General features: G+C 45.7%; 1 protein-coding gene across 7 annotated transcripts in view; it reads left to right on the forward strand.

The window, feature by feature from the left end:
* Positions 1–8,075: 8,075 nt before the first annotated feature.
* Positions 8,076–20,295, forward strand: part of CPSF6 (cleavage and polyadenylation specific factor 6) — a 43,780-nt gene continuing 31,560 nt past the window's right edge. For all 7 annotated transcript variants that reach the window (XM_075931556.1, XM_075931582.1, XM_075931583.1 and 4 more), the window contains exon 1: positions 8,076–8,232. In XM_075931556.1, the coding sequence (XP_075787671.1) occupies positions 8,173–8,232 (60 nt within the window). In that variant the 5' untranslated portion in view covers positions 8,076–8,172. The remainder of the gene's footprint in view (positions 8,233–20,295) is intronic.

Raw genomic sequence — 20,295 nt, forward strand, 5'->3', positions numbered from 1 at the left:
ACCCAACCCCTGCTTTTAGAGACCTCTATCCTGTCCCTGCTCCCTCTCCTCTTTTCTAAGCTGAACAGTCCCAGTCTCTGTAGCCTCTCTTCATCTGGGACCTGTTCCCAACCCCTGATCATGTTAGTTGCCCTCCCCTCTCCCAGCCTCTCTCTTCCCCTCTCCCACCTCCTTTTCCCAGTCTCCCCCAGTTTTGTTCAAGAAAGACAGAGTCAATGTTGGAAGAAACGTTATCTTTATTTTGTACATCAATAAGAAGGGGGGCTAGGGAAGGGTAAGTGGAAGGAAGTGAGGGAGGAATGGGGTATGACTATTTGCTTTGTGAAGAAGAACTTTCTGCTGTTAGTTTGAAGCCTGCTACCCATTCATTTCATTTGGTGTCCTTTAGTCCTTATATTATGGGAACTAACGAAGAACTTCTCTTTATGCACCCTCTCCACACCACTCATGCTTTCATAGACCTCTATCATATCCCCCCTCCGTCTCCTCTTTTCTAAGCTGAAAAGTCCCGGTCTCTTTAGCCTCTCTTCATAGGGGACCTGTTCCAAACCCCTGTTCATTTTAGTTGCCCTCCCCTCTCCCACCCTCTCTCTTCCCCTCTCCCACCTCTTTTTCCCAGTCTCCCCGAGTTTTGTTCAATAAAGAGAGTTTCTACTTTTGAACACACGTGTCCTTTATTTTGTACATCAGGAAGGGGGGCTAGGGAGGGGTAAGTGGAAGGAGGTGAGGGAGGAATGGGGCACGAGACCCTGATGGGGAGGACTAATGTGGCTCTGCGGGCTCCTTGGGGTGGAAGCTCTCCTGCAGCCCCCCGATTGACCCCCCCCCCGTATGGCAGCCTGCGGCAAGTGCAGCCGGGCTGATGGCCGAGTGCTGTGATGTGCCGAGTGTGGGCACTCAGGGCACTCCAAGCCAGGACTGCTTTGCAAGTGGGGAACCCCTGAGAACTGTCTGTCCGGGTTGGGGGTCGGGTCCCTTTAAGCACAGCCCTCGGCTAACCTGAGACAGCAGCTCCACGCTCTAAGTCCTACTCTGATGCCCTGCCGGCACTGCTTCCGGCCAGCCTTAACGTTGGTTCAGGGTCCACTCAATGTGGACATGCTAGTTCGAATTAGCAAAATGCTAATTCAAACTAGTTTTTAGGTCTAGATGCACTAATTCAAATTAGCTTAGTTCGAATTAACTAATTCGAACTAAGTTAGTTCGAATTAGTGCTGTAGTGTAGACATACCCTTACAGAAGCACATGTGCCACTGTAAATAGATGATGTTCTTCTGTGTTTGAAGAGTTCAGAAGACATATATTACGGTTTTGCCTTTCATTTATTGAATCTATTTGCTAGTTATATAATATAATAAACTATAAGGTGCTAGAAGATTTATCCTGTCTTGCTTGGGTCCAATTTTTGTTTCTCTTCATTTAAATCATTGCTCTGGGATAGCACTGGGGATGAGAGGTTCAGTATGTAGGCTGACCCAGGGAGAGAGGACTACCCCATCCTTCTCTCACTGCAGCAGCTTGGGGCTAGGTCAGAAGTGACCCTCCATGGCCATTGCAGCAAGCACAATTGGGGGAGGGGTGCATGTCCCCCAGGTAGGGCAGGCCCAGGTTTATCTGCCCCCTGCACTCCTCTGGCCAGAGCGAGGAATGAAGTAAACTGTGCACTTTCCCCTCACTCCCTGATGAAGGGCAAAAGCCAGCAATGTTCCCGCATGAATTGGGGAAGGGAAATCTTCAATCACCTCTCCCCCACTCTCCCTAAAGGGCAGCTAGGAGGTGGAAGGTTTGAGGCTGAGTCAGTCTTGGATGCATGTGTGGGAGCACCTCCAGCCAATCCCTTATATGTGCCTGGTGAGTCTGTCTCTTTCTGTATGGTTTTATGAGAAGCAATCCAATTGCAGGCAGATGGATGGTCAGAGACCATAGATATTTATTCAAATTTGGTTTGAAATTTCTGAGTTTGAGTTACTTCCTGAATGTATCTAGAAATATGGACTCTCTGATTATTCCATTTCTGTTGGGTGAATAGTTAACAGTATCCTTTTATCTTGGACTAAAATATTTTGTCTGGTTTCAATATCAGAGCAGATAAGAAGAAAATCATACAATTATATTATCTTTACTATATATTTGAGAGTTTGTCTATGTATCTGTCTGTTAGTCCGAGAACTCATCCTAAACAGTAAGAGCCAGGAACGCCAAATTCGGTATAACTTCCTCTTATCAGAACTTAAAGCAAGATAAAGGTTTGGTTGGGCCAGGAAAATTGGATGTGCTTGGAATGGGATTGCTTCTCATAAAACTATACAGAAAAGAGACAGTATCACCGGGCACAGGAAAAGGGCTAGCTGGGGATGCACTACCCGAATCCAGAACTGCCCTAGCCCCAAGCCTCCTACCCCTCATGTGGCATTTAGAAAGGGTGGAGGCAGGGCTGGCCCATAACATTTTGGCACCTGAATTAGGGAGCTCAAATGATGCCCCCACGCCTCCTCGCTTGGGCCAAAACTTTGAAAGGTCTCAATTCTGCCTTCTTCCTGTTCTACTCCTCTCATGGCACTCTACCATCTCTGTGCATCAAGAGCAGAGAGAATACATATTTACCAGTAGCAGATGCAATTTTCTACACTCTGGGTCCTAGTGGCGCCCCCCCACAGTCTAGCACCTGAGGCAGACACCTCAGTTTGCCTCATGGTAAGGCCAGACCTGGTGGAGGGGACCAAAGCTCTCCCTTCTCCCCCCAATTCATACAGGAACATATCTCACTGTTCCCCTTCAGCAGAGAACAAGGGAAGTACATAGTTTACTGAATTCCTTGCTCTGGTTGGGGAGCACAGGGGGCAGATGAACCTGAATCTGCCCCAGCTGGGGACATACATCCCTCCTGTGGCTGTGCTCACTGCAGCTGCAGTAGCTACGGACAGGTGCTTCTCACCTGGCCCCAAGCTGCTGTGGTGTAAGGGGTTGGGGTAGTCTTCTTTCCCCTCAGAGCCAGCCCCGTCCTTGAGCAATGATTTAAACGAAGAAAAACAAAAATTAAGGGCTCAAGCAACACCAGGTAAATCTCCTAGTATCATGTAATAAGAAAATAAAACTATTAGATGAGCTACACAAACAATAAAAGTACTGGTTTGTTTTATTTGTTATGAATTATTATATCACTTAAAATTGGATTAAAATGTAAGCTGGAACAATTAGCCAAGTGCTCTCTAAGCAGAAAAAAGATCGTAAGTGAGAGTGTCCTCAGATTTTATCTTTTCCAGATTCTGCTTTGAAGGGAAACTTAAAAATAAGTCTTTATTTTATTCTTTCATAGAAAGAGGCTGATCTATTATTTTTTATATATTACTAAGATGAATTGATAGCAACTCCATAGGTCAACAAAGAATTCAAGACTTTTTTCTTTGCGTTGTACTGGCCATCTATATAGGTGTTATTATTAGTTTTCTGTTATATGATGAAATGTTACCATAGTTGCAAAGTGGAAAGGTGAGAATGAAAAAAATCATATCACATAAGTGATTAACCATTTTGAGTTTCCATTATAAGGAAATAAAGTTTTATACTTGTTGCCTTAAGGGCCTTGTATCTATTTAATTGCACATCCCAAACTTGAAATGAAATTAATGAAAGTTGCAATGTGCAAGGAATGGAGGATGGCTGTCCTCAAAAAATAAGATTTACATTGCAATCAAGGGCTTGTCTACACAGGAATGTCATACAGGTATAAGCTAAGTGCTAAGGTGTGAATTTAAACTGAGATAGTTATACCAATATAACTCCCCATGTTGATGCTTAGTGCATCTTACTTTGGAAGGTGTTTAAGATACCCCTCCCTCAATCACTCGAATAAGAGTGCCTTATGGAAGGGATAATGGTATAACTCAATGAATTTAAATATTCCAGTACAGTAAAAAAATCTTCATGGTGTCTACTAAAGAAAAAACAGACTACTACAGGAAATTAATAGATGAGCTTGAATAATGTGTAGAGTCTTTCACATTAAGTAAGTTTACAATATGAACTTTCAACATAACATTACTTATACAAGAATCAAAACAAGTATTACACATACCATATATCTATTATAAACGGTAAGCCTACTCTCTGAACAATTTTGAGAGGTTTACCAGATTACAAAGAGATAGGATGTCTCTGGAATATAAAAACACAGCACAAAGGGCACTGAGAGCCTTATTAAACCATCTTCCTTATGGCATAGGCCAAAGGAAGGGAGATCACTTTTCCTGATTCTTCAAAGACCCACTTTAGGGCTCTCCAATTTCTACAGAGGCACCTGTCAATCAGAAGCATGCAGATCCTCATAAGTATTTAGGTGCCTGTCTGTCTCTTTAGGAGCCTTCATCCACTGTTTAGGCACCACTAATATTTTCAAAATCCTTGTTTAGCTGCTGCCTAACCCCATATGCATCTCAGTCTCATAGGAGCCTAAGTTTCTGTCAGTTGGCATTTGCTAAGCAACCGAAGTTTTGACACCACCCCACAGCTAATGAGCAGCTCTGACGATTAGTTTACACTGAAGCCCAGGAGGCCCCTAGGCAGGATTCTCAAACTAGCCAGAGGATTGCGTATTTGCCAGCAAGACCTGATCCCACAGGCACTCTCTGGGGTAGCCTAAGACTTGATGCCTGTCAAGTCCCACAGCAGGAGGGCTGCAGTCTACCTTTAGGTGTCAGAGACAGCACAGCAGTCACATAAAAGGCTAAGTTGGGAGCACAGGGAAATGGGACAAATCATGAAAGAAATACTGAACAGCAGACTGAGAAAGGGATGGTTTTGGCTACTAGGGCAAGAACCACCTAATTGGCTGACTTGGCTTATGTGTCTAACTCCAGCAGAGGGTCTCTGGCTGAGGAGCCTGAGTGGAGGGAAGTGCCTATTTCTGGCCCATCAGCCACAAGTACCCAGGTAACCTGGCTAGGAGCATATATACGTCTCCTCTCTCCACCTCTTTTCTCAGAATTTCACCTCTGACTAGTTTAGGCTGTTCCCCAATGCCCCCCTCCCTTTAGCTTGGTGATTTCTCAGGCTTTCTTTCCTAGACACCTTGCTTTCCCCAATAGTTGAATGAGGAGCCTGAGTGCCCAATTTGGGGCTGAGGATTCCACTAGATAGCAAACTACCTCAGAGTTAAGCACTGCAATGGTGTGCAGAATTATCTGGGCCATGTTCCTAAAGAGAGCAGAATGGCATTCCCATTCACATTTATTTCCATGCTCTTCTAGTCAAATATCATTAAAATCAACACTTAAAATGCCAAAATGTATCTAAAACTCTGCTAAATGTAATCCCAGCATCTGTGATGATTTGCTTGTCAATTTATTAGCACAGGAACTGGTGTATTTTCTATAGTTCTGCACTCTCTCCAGTTTGGCCTGATGGAAAAAAAGGTTAAAAAGAGTTGAAGTGCTGCACCTATGTCTTTGTATGAAATATCAGGTATTAGATCTGCTTTTCATCAAACAAAAATAAATTACTTCACTGCATTTGAATCGTAATACTTCAGGAACTTCTTAAAATATAATGTCATGGCAAATCCTTCACTTTCCCCCTGCTACTTGGTCAAAATATATTTTAAGATGAGAAAATTTGACTGCAACACTTCTGAGTAATTTTATTCAATAATGTTTCCATCCTCTAAATTTACTTAGGATCCCATTGAGCATGTTTTTAGGTCTCTATTTGTCTTTATCTATCTGTAAACTCATATCAATCAATTTTTTTTCCAGGTAAAGTTGTGAGCTCTTGGATGGGGTAGACCTTCTGGAAGTTCCTGTAAACAGGAAACTCTGGTATAGTTTAGAATGTATTTGAAATATTTTAGCTGTTCCACTTAATATAAGAATTCTACAAGACAGATAGCAACTCTAGAAATGAGGCTCTAGCCAACAATGACTTTACAACTGCTTGAGGAATATTAACGAGTTTTCAGTAAGAGGTAAAAAGGGAAAAAAGGACTCCTTTTTTTGAATATGCAGCATAGTATACATTTGTATTTGCATAATATACATATGTTGCATATACAATGCATACCTAATGAGCCACCATTTCTTTCAGAAGAGGCTCTTGCGCAAGAAGGAGCGTCTACACTGCCCCTTCTTGTGCAAGAAAAACCCTCTTGCGCAATGCCATTACACCTATTACTTTTCAGGAAGAACGGCATTGCGCAAGAGGGTTTTTCTTGCGCAAGAAGGGGCAATGTGGACGCTCCTTCTTGCGCAAGAGCCTCTTCTGAAAAAAATGGTGGCTCATTAGGTATGCAAATGAGGGTCGGCAATATTCCACGCTTAGTCTCATTTGCATATTACTCGTGCAAGAAGCCGCAAGTGTAGATATAGCCTAAGGGTGGTATGGAGAAAGAGAATAGGGAAATGTTATTTAGCCCTTCACATAACTCAAGAACTAACGGTCACCTTATGAAATAAGCAGTAGAAACTCATTGCCAGGGAATGTTCTTCTTCAAGTGATTGCTCATGTCAATTCATAGAATGGACTGTAGGCCTTTCACTTTAGGAGAATGCAGGGTCCAGAATGCCTGGGAGTTAGCAGGGATCCTGGCACTGCAGCAGTGAGCAACCTATTCCCAGCCCATTCTGGTTCCTGTCCCTCCCCTCCGCCCCCCCCATCTGTTCCATTCCCTCTTGCAAACCTCCGCCTTGCCTCTTTCTGTCTTCTGTCTTCTTCCTTGAGTGTCGTAGAGTGGCAAGGGTCACTTTCAGCTGCTAGTGCCAGGCCCCCTGCAGGCCCATATGCAGAAATAACTGTGAGGTGTGCTTTTTTTGTAAATGTGGACCACAAAGGTGTGAACGCACTCCCTATTGTCCCACAAGTAAGCGTGGAAATCAGCCTCAGCCTTCCCCTGGCTGGCCAGAGTATGCTTACTTGGGGGACTGCACCCTTCACCCCCCTCCCTCATGTATGGGCCTGCCCTGGTAGCCTCCAAGGCTATGTCTACACTGGTGGGTTCTTGCACAAGAACATCTTGCGCAAGGGTTCTTGTGTAAGAAGTCTTGCACAAGAACACGTCCATACTGCCATGTGCGAGATGTGCTTTTGCACAAAAGCATCCATGGCAGTGTGAATACTCTCTTGCACAAGAAAGCTGATGGCCATTTTAGCCATAGGGCTTTCTTGCGCAAGGTATCCTTGCCGTGCGTCCACACTGCCCTCCTGCGCAAGAGCTCCTGTGCAAGAGGGCCTACACCTGTTAGAAAAGAGTGTAGCTCTTGTGCAAGAAGTGCTCTCGTACCACGCTGTACTTTAAATCTTCTTCCGCAAGAGCGGGCGGGCAGTGTGGATGGTCTGCGGATTCTTGTGCAAGAAAGGACATTAATAATTGCATTTTAACTTCCTTAGTATGGTGTGTGGGGGCAGTGTGCGAAGCCCCCTGGCTGCCCCTGCGCATCAGAGCCAGAGGGGAGACATGCTGTTACTCCCGAGAGCCATGTGGAGCCACAGCATGCAAAGAGCAGGGCAAGCCCTTGCCTCTGATCTCTGGCTAGAACTCAGGGCTGGTGCCCTAGTCTGCCCTATGGATGGAATGGCTCTGAAAAACATAGGCCCAAACACTGGTGGAACTGGCCCCTGGTCCTGAACGCTGATGAACCATGGATTCATATAAATCACCACTTATTTAGACAGTGCATGGTCCTGCCATGAGGGCAGGGGACTGGACTCGATGACCTCGAGATCCCTTCCAGCTCTATGATTGTGACGAGCTCGATCCATGCTGTGGAGCCGAGGCACCCCTCCAGCCCATGGGGTGCCAAGCTGGGGCCGGCGAGTGCTGCTGAATGGACACATCCTCCTTTAATGGGGCCCCAGTCGCACCCCCCAACGAGCGGGGGAGCCTGGCCAAAGAGCAACCCCGCTGCGGGGGGGGGGGGGACACCTACTCCCTGGCCTGCGGCGCTGAGAAGCTGCCAGCAGCGGGAGGGGCGGCAGCCTGTGTGAGACCCCCGCCCGGGGCGGGCTCAGGCGCACTGGGTGGGCTAGAGCAGCAGCCGGGGGAGAGGATTCGGCACCGAGCGGGTGCAGCAAACGGAAGTTCCCTTCTCCTCCAGGAAGTGACGTCGGCTTCCCCCTCCCCGGCGGCGGCGGCTCTAGTCCCGGGCGCGGCGGGCAGCGGAGGCCCGAGGAGCGGGCGGCATCATGGCGGACGGCGTGGACCACATAGACATCTACGCCGATGTGGGCGAGGAGTTCAGCCAGGTACGCGCGGGGGGGCGGGCGCGGGGCCGCGCGGGGGGGAGGAGGCGGCGCTGCCGCCGCCATTGTTGGGGCAGGCGCCCGGGCGCGGGTTTCCCGCGGAGCACTAGGCCGCTGGTGCAGGCCGCATGCGCGGGGCCCGGCAGCTGGGGGCCCGGCGGGCGGGGGTTGCGCCGCTCGCTCCGACGGGGGCAACACGACTCGGCCCGGAGAGCGGGAGCGGCCTGTGGCAGACCCGCAGCCCGGCGGCCCGATCCTCGTAGCGCTGCCCGCCTCTGCCTGGTGGGGGTGGCTGCGAGGGAGAGACTGTGACGCGCCGAGCAGCACCCGTCTCCGCATAACGCTGAGGTGCTGTAGCACACACCCAGCAACTCCCCCCCCATCTCCAGAGCCCCCTGAAGAGACAGTATTGCACAACCAGTATTTTGTCCCATTTCTGTATCTCCTGAGAGATTATACACAAAGCAACTCTTCCATATCCCTGAGGAGAGCGTGAAGTGACTAACACACTGGAGCAGGATGAACAATATACACCCTGCGGGCCAAGTCCAGCTTAACCAGTTAACTGGTTAAAGGCTGAGACCGGGTGGGGGGGAGGAGTGGTCCTCCCTCCTCTGCCACAGTCTAGGGCGGCACCAGCATCCTCTTGTTTTGTCATCCAGCAGCCACCAGTGGTATGTATCTCCCGACCAGGAACAAAGCCTGCACCTCGCATCCCTTTCTGCACCCCAATACCCTACCTCAGGTCAGAACCTGATCCTGGACCAAAGCTCCCTTCCAGACCCTGCAACTCCTCTTGCACCCCAACCCTTGCTCCAGCTCAAAATCCTGCATGCAAACTAGCGATGTCAGATATCAGGTAATTGAATAGTTGTGTAATTGCATAAAATCTTAATGATTACACAACTATTCGATAGTCCCCAGGGGTGGGGCTGGCAGCCAGTGTGCTCCCAGCCCCATTCCTGGGATGCCCCCTGCAACTCTGCACTACTGCTTCTGTATCAGAGGTGGCTGGGGGAGCTGGTCTGCAAGGAGAGCCAGCTTAAAAACCAGCCCCCCGCGCAGAACAGCTACCTGCCTCTCCATTACTTCTGATACAGAGGTAGCAGCACGGGTTGGAAGCAGCCCTTGTCCATAGGGGGTCCAAGCTCCTCACGGACAGAGACTGCTTTGTGGCTGCCTCTCCCCCCGCTGCCACTGATAGAGGCAACAGCGTGAGGGGGAAGGCAGCACTGTGCTGGGGTGAACTGCCTTTTAATCTGGCTCCCCCCAGGACCAGCTCCTGTCATCCCTCTCCCCCCACTCTTGCTGCCTCTAACAAAGAGGCAGCAATGAGGGTGGGTGGAAATGCATGTAGTCAACAAGATTAACTAATATGCCTAGGCTAATTGGTTAATCATATAGGTGACTACATGTTGACATCCGTAGCTTGTAATCAGCATGCACATCAATTCATATGCTGTTACTTTATGTGTATGTCACTTTAGTAATACTGCTACAGAACACACACAACCAACCCTCCCACCCCCGCCACCAATGGAAACCAGTGGAATCTGACAACCCTGTATGTGGGCAACAGGAAACAAAATGTCTAGCGGGCCACTTATAGAACTCCAGTGGGCTGTATGTGACCGTCATATTGCCCACCACTGCTGAAGAGTATAACACCCAGAGCATGGCCCTGTTTGAGAATAGAGGCTGTGACAGACGGCAAAACCCCGACCAACTCACAACCTGAGGAGACACACACCACTAACTCCCATCTGTGTATCCCCGGAGAACGATGGACACACAAAGAGCAACTCCAGAGAGACACTAACACACAGGAAAATATCTCGCATCTCTATATTGGAAATCACCTTATCCCTTGAAATTCTATAAAACACATGAATCCTACCAGCATCTAAGAGAGTTAGAGATCAGGGATGTGTAAAGATAACTGGCTGACTGATAAGCGTCACACTAAATGGGTAATGCTTACTTCCAGTTAACTATAGGGACTGGAGGATGGGCAGCGGGCTGCTCCATCCTTGTGGGGCCCACCACAGGCAGGGGCTGCTCTGGATGACTGGAGCAACCCCTGTCCATGGCGGGCCCAGCCCACTGCCACATGCTGACTCCCTGGACCCAGGTTACATGCTGATTCCCTGGACCAACCCCTGTGGCAGGGAAGCCTCTTCCCCAGGAGTGGCACCAGCAGCTCTTGCCAACTCTGCTCCCGGGGAAGTGGCTTTGCTTGGGGAGAAGGCTTTATTTAAAGTTTATACTGCAGAGCCTGCTGTGTGTGTAACTAAGATTTTTCAGACTTTAAAAAATTTCATCTTTTTTAACCGACTTTATATCCTTGTTAGCAGGGCTTGACAAACGGCGGTGAAAACTGCTTGCCAGCCCCGTACTGCGCATGTGCAAGAGCCGCATTGCGCATGCGCACGCCACGAATGAACAGGGCTCGTGGCTGAAATCTATTTGCCACGGGCAAGTAGATTGTATGGTTTGTCGAGCCCTGCCTAATTTAGATTCTGTAACACATGCATGAAAATCCTCAGTCTGCAGATAGAGAAAGAAACCAGGGAGCAAGCACAATTTCTTGCCCTGTGCAAGGTCATCTAGTAGGAGAAATTAATATGTGGCAAATTTATCATCCAGAGGGAAGAGAACTGTAAAAATATGCGCTGCATTTTCTTGCAGAATGCAAAAATGAATAACTAAATACTAAGAGAGAAACCAATGGGTCTCCTGAAGGTGAGAGTTGATCCAGTCTTGAGACACTTGGGGCATATACTTTAACAACTGCTTTTGCCTGTTTATGGAGACACATCTCCTTTTTTCCTGTATTGCATACAGCCAACTGGCTTTCATCTGTTTACTTTTATAGTTCTTGCTTTTCCTCATTTTTCATTCATCTCAAAAAGCCTATGTATGTGCCCTTACCAAATTCATGTCATGTTCTTAATCCAGTTTTCTGTAACTTAGCTGTATTTATATCAAATGGGCTCTGACAAATTTCCTGTCACCATACCCCAGATTGTTGGTTTTTTTCCTGACCTAGAGCATGAGAAATTAAATAAAGCAGCCATCTCCCAAACACTTCCAGATCTGCAGAGCTACTAATGCCCTGCAGTAGGTCCTTGAATACATCTTTCAGCAGGGGGAGGTTGATGTGTGCCAGAGAGGGGAAACAAAATAGGTGGAGAGGAAATAGGTGATTGTGTTTGTAAAAAAATAGATGTTATTTGAGTGGTAGATAGAAAAGGAACGGAAGAATGCTTATCAGAGAATATTTAGATAACATTAGACATATGCTTTAATCATTTAGTCATTTTGGTGACATTATATAATACATGGGAGTGATATACCATGAAGTAAGCAGGTGGAGAAGACTGGTTTGTTCTCTTATGCCTTGTCTATATGGGAAAGTTGCCCAGGGATAACATAAGGCGTGAATTTAAACTGATACAGTGAAACCAGTGCAAACTTCTGTAGAAACACTCCTATTTCAGCATGAATGCTTTCTTCAGTATAGTTAAGTTGATTGGGAATTGATTTAAATTAAGCTGAAATACTTTCATGCTGAAAAAAGAGTCCACAGAGGGTTTGTACTTATGTAACTGTGTGGACAAGCCTTTAAAGTCTGGTTACAAATATGATGCAGATGCCTACTGTGTTCACTTCTCTTTGGAAGCCATCTCTGCAAGAATGACTTCAAGAAGGGAGATGATTGAGAATATTTTGCCTCTTGCAATATCAATGTGATCCAGGTCTACTTAGTACTTGGCATTCACTATAATGATTTTGGTTGTCAGGACAGTGGCACCAAAAATACTTTGTATAAGCTGCTTGTTTGGATACCAGTTTGCCATCACTTTTCTTAGAAAGTTTGCCAGTGTAGTCATCTGGGTCTCAGCAAACCTTCTTAGTGAAGACACAGCTTATACCAGCAAGAGTTCTTTTGCTGAAACCATTTCGGTCAGTTCCTTGAACAAAATAATCTGTAACAGCAAAAGGACTTTATTGGTGCAACTGCTTCTACAGTAGCCTTTTGCCAGCATATGTATGTTGATTGGAGTGTAGATCTCCCCACCCCCAATGTAGCTATGATAACAAAACTTTTAAGGGTAGTAGACTAGGCATTAGTTTTGACTGTCATCTTTCTTTCTTTGACACATTTTTTCTTCCTTGCTGCAAAATGCTATTTTCCATAGTAGATTTACCCAAGTGATGCATTTCAGAACCTCGCTAGAAAAGCACTTGACATTTTGTGACATTGTATGTAGTGTTTCAGTGAAGAACTCCATGGAGGGCGGTCATGAGATAATGAGGTTCTCACCAACGGTGTTTAGTTATTCTGCCTTATATTGACTACTTAGCATTCTGGAGTGTCTTTGTACTATGCCTTTCATTGTTGTCTTTGTGTAATTTTTCGCTAATCCCCATTTTGGGGCTTTATTCATCTCATTACAACTTTTAATTCATTCTTCATTGCGTTTTTTTTTTTTAAACTTTGTCACAATGCTCATTTTACTTCCTTGACGTTTCTCATTTTTTGCCATTCTGCTATTCTGATGAGGTGGGCAGTGGCAGTAGAACAATAATAGTGTAAGATGGAAAGCTGCCAAGGAAAATACTGATCATCATCCTATTCATTTTCCATTTCAGTTCTTCCAGGTGGGAAGTAGTTCTGATTATCATTATTACTATTGGGCCTCCGTTGTCCTAATTGGGATTGCTACCTCATTGTACTAAGTGCTGTAGAATCTTATATGAGATGGTCTCTGACTCAGAAAGTATACAAAAGGAGTGATTAGGATGATGACTGGAAAATCTGTTGCAAACTCAAAGTGATTAGTATTAGTCAGTTCTCTTCTGTAGCAAACATTTTATACAGTAGCCATCTTCAAAGGGAGAAACTTGCTGTTGTATAAAGTGCTTTTCTGCTGTCAGTTTAGAGATCACTCTAATTCTGTGGTCCCCAGCCTTTTTACACCCAAGGTCACTTTTTAAATGTCAGGGCAAGCCAAGATCTATTCTACCCCTTCCCTTCCCCAAGACTCCACGCCCTGCGCTTTCCATTCCCCTCCTCTTCATCATTTGCTGTCCACAGCCCTTACTCACTCTAACTGGGTTGAGACAGGAGGCACGGGCTATGGAATGGGAATGGGGGATTTGAGTGTAGGAAGGGGTGAGGTGTGCAAGCTCTTGGAGGGAATTTGGGTGCAGGAAGAGGTGGAGAAGGGTATACTGGCTCGGGGGGGGGGGGGAGGATGCTCCAGGCTGGAGAGTGTTGGGGTCAGGTGGAGGGTTGGGGTGCTGGGGTAAACTGCAGGCTTGTGGATGTGGGGGTGCAGGAGTTTGGGTTAGGATACATGAGGGGCTCAGGGCAGGGAGGGTTGGGTGTATGATGGGTTTAGGGCACAGGTTTGTGCTGTGTGAATGGTGCAGGAGTGTTGTGGCACAACACTGGGGATGTGAGAGGCTCAGAACAGGAGGTTCTGGTGTATGATAGGCTCAGGGTTGGGGTGTGTGGGGACGCAGGAGTGTTATGATGCTGTGGCTAGATGCAGGCTTGGTCCCAATGGGGGGGCTTGTTGACCAGGCTTCATTTTTAAATAAAATATTATGTCCAACACAAAACATTTCAGCATTGTCTTTATTTATGGTAGGGGCAGGGAAACTGTTTTGGGGCAGGGGCCACTGACCCACAGAAAAATCAGTCGAGGATCACACAAGTGAGATACAAATAATAAACCCCTCCAAACCCCCCCATGCCTCACTGATGTGGCCCCAACTGAGACACCTCACTCCCTTGGCACTCCAGCCCGATGGGGAGGGCAGGTAGGACTAAGGTTCAAGGCCGTAGGCCAGATTAACTCTTCTGGGGATTCAGGGTTAGTGGATTTTATGGGCCCCTCTGCGCTCTGAGGTGGGGCCAAAAATGAGGAATCCAGTGTGATGGACAGGGCTGCTAGTGTGGGATAGGGATGAGGCTGCAGAATCTGGGTGGAAAGTAGGGTACAGGAGCAAGCTGGGGGTAGGTGTCTGGCCAGGAGAGAGGGGGGTAGGAGCAGCTTGATTGGTACCTAGGAAGGAGGATCTCTGGGGCAGGATCTGCAGGCAGCACCGGAAGAAGTGCACATGTGCCTCCTTTAAGAAATCCAGCCACTTCGGATCCTGCGCCACCATCTTAACTACCCCCCGCCTTCTCGGTGCACAGGGAAGGAAGGGAAGACAAGAAAATGTTCACGCTGTTGTGGATAGGGGAGGAGTGCGCGCTTCCTTGTCTTCCCTTCCTTCCCCATGCTGCCTGCCTTCCTGCCTGCAGTGTGTGTGTGGGGAACTGTTGTGCGGAGACGTGGGACGACCCCCCTCCCACTGCCGCAGGAAGCCGGAGCTAGCTCTGTTTTTGTGGGAGGCTGTAGTGCCAGTGGTGGCTCCTTGTTGGGGAGGGGGGAGGACCAAGGGGTGCTGGGAACATTACCTCACGATCGACTGGTTGGTGACCATAGCTCTAATGCTACAGGAGTAACTAGTTCAGTATGGGGAACTGAGAAATGCTGAAAGAGTTTGCAAATTCATTAAGTGCTATATACATGTTATTTCATTATATAACTTGCATTTTTATCAGTGACATTCCCATACAGGTGTCTTTTAAGACTTCTGTTATGGTGAGTCAACATCACTTTCCCTTGTCCTCCCTCTCCACTTCCTGTTCTGGTTGTCAGATCTCTTCTTCCACCCTAGACTGCATTAGGATGTTAAAATGCCTAATTTTGTAATCATGTAACTGCTGAAAATTTCAGTGATTACGCGCGGGGGGCTGGCGGAACTGGCTCCTCATGCGTACCGGCTCCTGCCTACTACTTCTCCCCAATGCTGTTGCCTCACATACAGAGGTAGCTCTGTGTGAGTGAGTGAGAGAGAGAGAGAGAGAAAGAGAAAGAGAAACTGTATAACCGGGAATGTTAACTTATGAGCCCAGACTCATCGGTTTAACCGTCTACACAAGTACACTTTCACATCCCTACCAGACAGTCATTTAAATTGTTTTATTTAGCTAAAACAACGTTATGTATACACAAAAAATAAGCATATAAATTTTTAAATCTAGTTAAACATTCACGTTTTTTAAAATCAAGTTTTTGTTAAAATTGTTTTTTAAAATAACAATTAAATTGACAGTGTCAGCTAAGCCAACATGAGAAACTTACAATATTGGCTTCTATTCATTGAACTTTTTGAAACTTTGTACTTTTACAGAGAGGTAAGGATTGACTCTGTATGTAAATGTGAAGAGGGACAGTAGGGTGGAGGTCTGTTATTTTGTTACCTCTTTTTCTTTTTCCTTTCAAATAATATTTTTGCTATTAACAAGCATGTTATCTCTGGAGATGCAAATCCACAGTTTAAGAACTGCAAAATTAAGCATCTCTGGTGGTATCTTCTAGATTGAGCACTGAGTCCCATTGAATAGATGGAAACAGGGATTTGGAGCAATCAAATTTTTGAATTGCTCTGCTCTGGCTCCGCTCTGGCACTAATAGTGACTGCTCCAGCTCCGTTCCAACTCCGCTCCACGCTCTGACTCAAATTAATTTTTAACTAAATAAAAGAGTGCATACAGTAATTTTGAGAGAACATTATTTTTATTCAGTTTTAAAACAATTTAAATGTCATCAAGAATGATACAAACTAGATTCATTCATAATTCAATCTGTAAAAAATTATTGCAGCAATCAAGTCGTCTTCCATAGTTTGCCTCAGATCATTTAAAATTAACTTTAAAGCCGAAAACAGTCACTCTATACTAGCTTGAGTTGTTGGCATGCTCGAAGCAATTCTACAGGCAGCCTGAATACGGTGTGGGTAGCTATGAATAGCCTCAAAAACAGACTTAATTTTTAGTCTACCTATAGACTCTGTCGCCTCACAATCTTCCTGAAAGTTTCTCTCAAATAATACTTCATTACAATTATGAATTGCAGAAACTCGCCAGCATCTTTCTTCTTTATCCAATTCCTTTTCGAAGTCATCATCTTCTGAAGAATTGGTGCTTGAATTATCTCCATTTCCCTGTGATGGTTGAAGATGTCTCAGGGATGGACGCTCAAACAAGTTCAGAGTGGAGACGGAAGTTTGAGAACAGCCTGCAATTTCTGAAGGATGTGAACTTTCCGAAACAGCAGATTCAATTGTTGATGACTCCTTTTGTTGTGTTTCGTTTTCTTCAACCTCTTCCACTGAGTTCAAATGTAGCAATAGATTTTGTTTTTCGAGTCGGCGAACAATATCAAGGAGCCCTTCCTTTGCCTTTGGTATTTCCCTTGAAGTAAGAAGAATCCGATACCGTGGGTCAACATAAACTCCATCAAGGAAATGAATTTTGTCAAAAAGCTTCTCTTCACATTTCTGCATGGAGGATAGAATTCCTTCTGCAATTTGTCCACCATTTTTTTGCAAGAATTTTGACAGTTTTCGCCATTCCTTCATTAAAACTTCCGGGGTTACATCGACAGCTTGAAGATTCACAGTTTTTTGGTGTGGCTTTGCCAAGAGGTCTCACAGGTTCTTCACTTTGTCCCATTCAGCTTTTGTTAACTTGAGTTCTCTTGTTCCAGCATCAGCCACTTGTTCACAGTAAGGTTGAAAAACGAGAAGCCGATCAATCATCACAAATGGTGAACCCCAGCGAGTCAGAGTATCCAATGATTGAGTTACCCCGTGTAGATCAAGCAGAATGCTTCGAATACTTGGGGTTCGTAGTTTGACAATGGGTTGTCGAATTTTTGCCAGTAATTTCTTCGCATGTTCTTTGTTCAGTCCATCCCAGATTTCACACTCTTCAGTTGGCATACCACACCTCATCAGTTGGACTTTTGAGTCGTCCTCATGAAGCCATGTTGGAAGTATGAGGCTAGGGTCATTAACCCATTGTGCAGCAGCATCCATGTAGAGTTGGATTTCATCCATTCCTTCAGTTCCTTCATCAGGCAAAATAGCTTCAGTTCTGTCCGCATCCCTGTTCTCAGAGGTAGAAATGGTTTCATTGTTCTTGCTGAAATTTTTGATGGCACATGTCATGTTTGCTGCATTGTCAACACAGATGCTCGGCACTTGCGTTTCACTGATTCCAAATTTTTCTAAAATAGCTTTTACTTGACTTTTCATGTAGGAAGAATTGTGATGCCCTTCAGTGTTGATTATGTCCAAGGTTTTTACCACAGCTTTATCTTTTCCTTCTTCGTAGTACTGAGCATTGATTGCAAGGAAATTTCTGCCGCATCCATTTTCAGGTAGCACAATTTTTTCTCCAAAGCTTTCTTGAGCTCTTCGCGACCAGACTCAGCTGTTTTGACAACTAAATGACAAACTGCATCGTGCCCCATTGAAACGCCAAGCTGCCGACCCATTTCACCTGCAATTTTTTGGAATCCTTTGTTCTTTAGCCTGAAGGTAGCGAGTGGTGTTGAACTCGGGCAAAATATTTCCATCAGCCTGTCACGGAAAGTATTGTAATCCATGGTGACTGTTACCTTTGAGGACTTCAAATATGAGTCAAGTTTTGTTTGCTCAATTTTGGGTTTCTTTTCAGATGAAGTTCTGCAAAAAATCTTTTCTCCAGGAGTTTTCAAAGAGCCAGATGAATGCCATTTAGCTGCATCAGCTTTCTGTTTTGCCTCATCTTCCTGGTCCTTTTTTGTAACCAGAGCCGCATTGTTTTCAGGATGGTTACGTTTTACATGCTGCCAAAGGTTGAAACTTTTCACGGCATTTGCTTCACTTGTCTTGAAGCTACATGGCTTGAGCTCGCCATTCACTTCCTTTTCCACCTTGCACATTGCCGATTTCTTCTTTGCTTTTCCCAAAAGCCCAAATTTGGGCTTTTCAGATTCAAAAGTAAAGACGTTGTTGAGATCCTTTTCCGTAAATCGGCTATCAATCATGGGGTGCAGATTTGATTTATTTGTTGAAGCCATAGCCAAATCTTTTTATGCTACTACCGCATCCAAATGTTTCTTGTTATGATCTTCGAAAAGCAATGAACAAAAGCATTACATTTTTTTATAATGTACCTGCTTGTGATCTCTTAACTACTTAAGGTACTTAGAATTTATTTTGGATTTTCTGGACAAAAATGATCGCATTTTTTTTTTTTACACAAAATTATTATTAAAGTATATTTTAATATTTTAACATGTTTCTTGCCACTTTAATGAAGCAAGAAGTATTTTTAATATACATAATTAATATAATTTTTTATTTATAAATTGCAAGTTAGTTTTTCTTAGGAAATTTTGCGGTAAAAATATTCAAAATATTTTCCAAGTTTTTAATTAATATCTCAAAAATGCTTTAATATAGATATATCAGTTAAATTTGGTATGTGCCGTAGCGTCAGTGCGTGCTATCGCTGTTCTACAACATTAATTGTTGGGAAGTAACGAGGCTACATGTTACAAGGTTGAAAATAAACACATACTTATCTAACTAATCTACGCAAGTACGTACTCTCCTAACCTTGACACAAGGGTGGGAGCAGTCTACTGTGTTGCCGGATGTCTGATGATAATCTGATTCTTTAATAAAACATATCTCCAAAAAATGTTGTAATTTTGTATCCGTACATTAAATCTTGATTTCGGCTGAAGTGAGAATAACTGTGACATATTACGTAAAGTGGTAAAGTAGATGTTAATATCAATTGTTATACAATCTGAAACTTTTTGGCACCTTTAGGACTTTCTTGCTAAAATACCATTCATTTTGAATTGGAAAAAAAAAACTGGAGCAGTGGAGCAGTCAAGATTTTTTGTGCTCCGGCTCCACTCCAGCTCTGGGCAAAAACCTGCAGCTCTACTGCTCCGCGTGCTAGTTAAACATAAAAGACCCAAAAGAGAAAGTTAAATAAAGATTTGACAAAGTAAGGAAACTGTGTCTGTGTTTTTTATCTCTATATATAAAACCATTGTTCCTGTGGGACAACATCTGTCACTCTGCATTGCCACGTGCCCATCTCCAAGCCCAGAACAGGGCCTCCCACCCGGAAACGGCCTCTCACCATACTACCAGTTCTTCCCTCAGGCTTCCCTGCTGACTGGCCTCTTTGCCCACAGCCCTGCACTGCCCCTGCTGGCCCGTATGCAGTGGGGGAGTGGTGCAAAAGCAACCCCCATGGCCCTCAAAGTAAGTGTGAGGCTGGGGCTGCGTGTTGCCTTAGCCTTCCTCTCCCATGTTCCAGCTCAGGCTTCGGAAGCTGCGAGCTGTGAGGCCCCGGGAGCTGTTCAGCCTCTTCCATCCCTGGTGCTTGGAGCCGGGGGCAGGGGGAAGCTGCAAGCCATGCAGCCTCCCCCCTTCCTGGTGCTCCAGTGGATGGGAGTTGCGCTCCCTCCCCAGGCCCTTCGTGCACCCCCTAGGTTGGGGAGAAAACCAGGGCTAGTGCACCGTGGCCGGGGGGAGAGTGAGAAAGGTGTGTGCTGGGGGGGATGAGGAGGGGTGAGAGAGAGCCGGGGTGTGCTTGGGGGGGAAGGAGAGGTGAGAGAGCTGAGGTGGACTTGGGGGAGGAGAGGCAAGAGAGAGCCAGGGGTGGGGCGAGAGAGCGCCAAGAGGGGCCGGGGGGGAGGGGGCAAGAGAAAGCTGGGCCTGGGGGAGAGGGACAGAGGAGAGAGAGAGAGAGAGACCTGGAGCAGTGGGGGTGAGAGAGAGCCAGGGCCCGCTGGAGGCTGGAGTGGGCCAGAGAGGGGAAGAGAGCCAACAGGGGTGGGAGCAAGCTAGGATGGGTTCTCCTCGGACCAGAGGGGTTGGCAGGCAGGGGGAGCAGCTCCCTAGTTTCATTTAAATTAAGATGGTTAAAAACAATGTTTTTTTCCTGCATAGTAAAGTTTCAAAGCTGTAGTAAGTCAATGTTTTGTTATAAACTTTAGAAAGAACTGTAACTTTTGTTCAGAGTTACGAACACGTGAATTACGAAGAACCTCCATTTCTTAGTTGCTCATAACTATGAGGTTCTACTATACTCCTGTCGTCATAACCCTTTGATAAAATCTCCAATTGTAAACTTTGAGTACAGTAACT

This window comes from Pelodiscus sinensis, chromosome 1 (genome assembly GCF_049634645.1).
Source record: "Pelodiscus sinensis isolate JC-2024 chromosome 1, ASM4963464v1, whole genome shotgun sequence".
Classification (NCBI taxonomy): Eukaryota; Metazoa; Chordata; order Testudines; family Trionychidae; genus Pelodiscus; species Pelodiscus sinensis.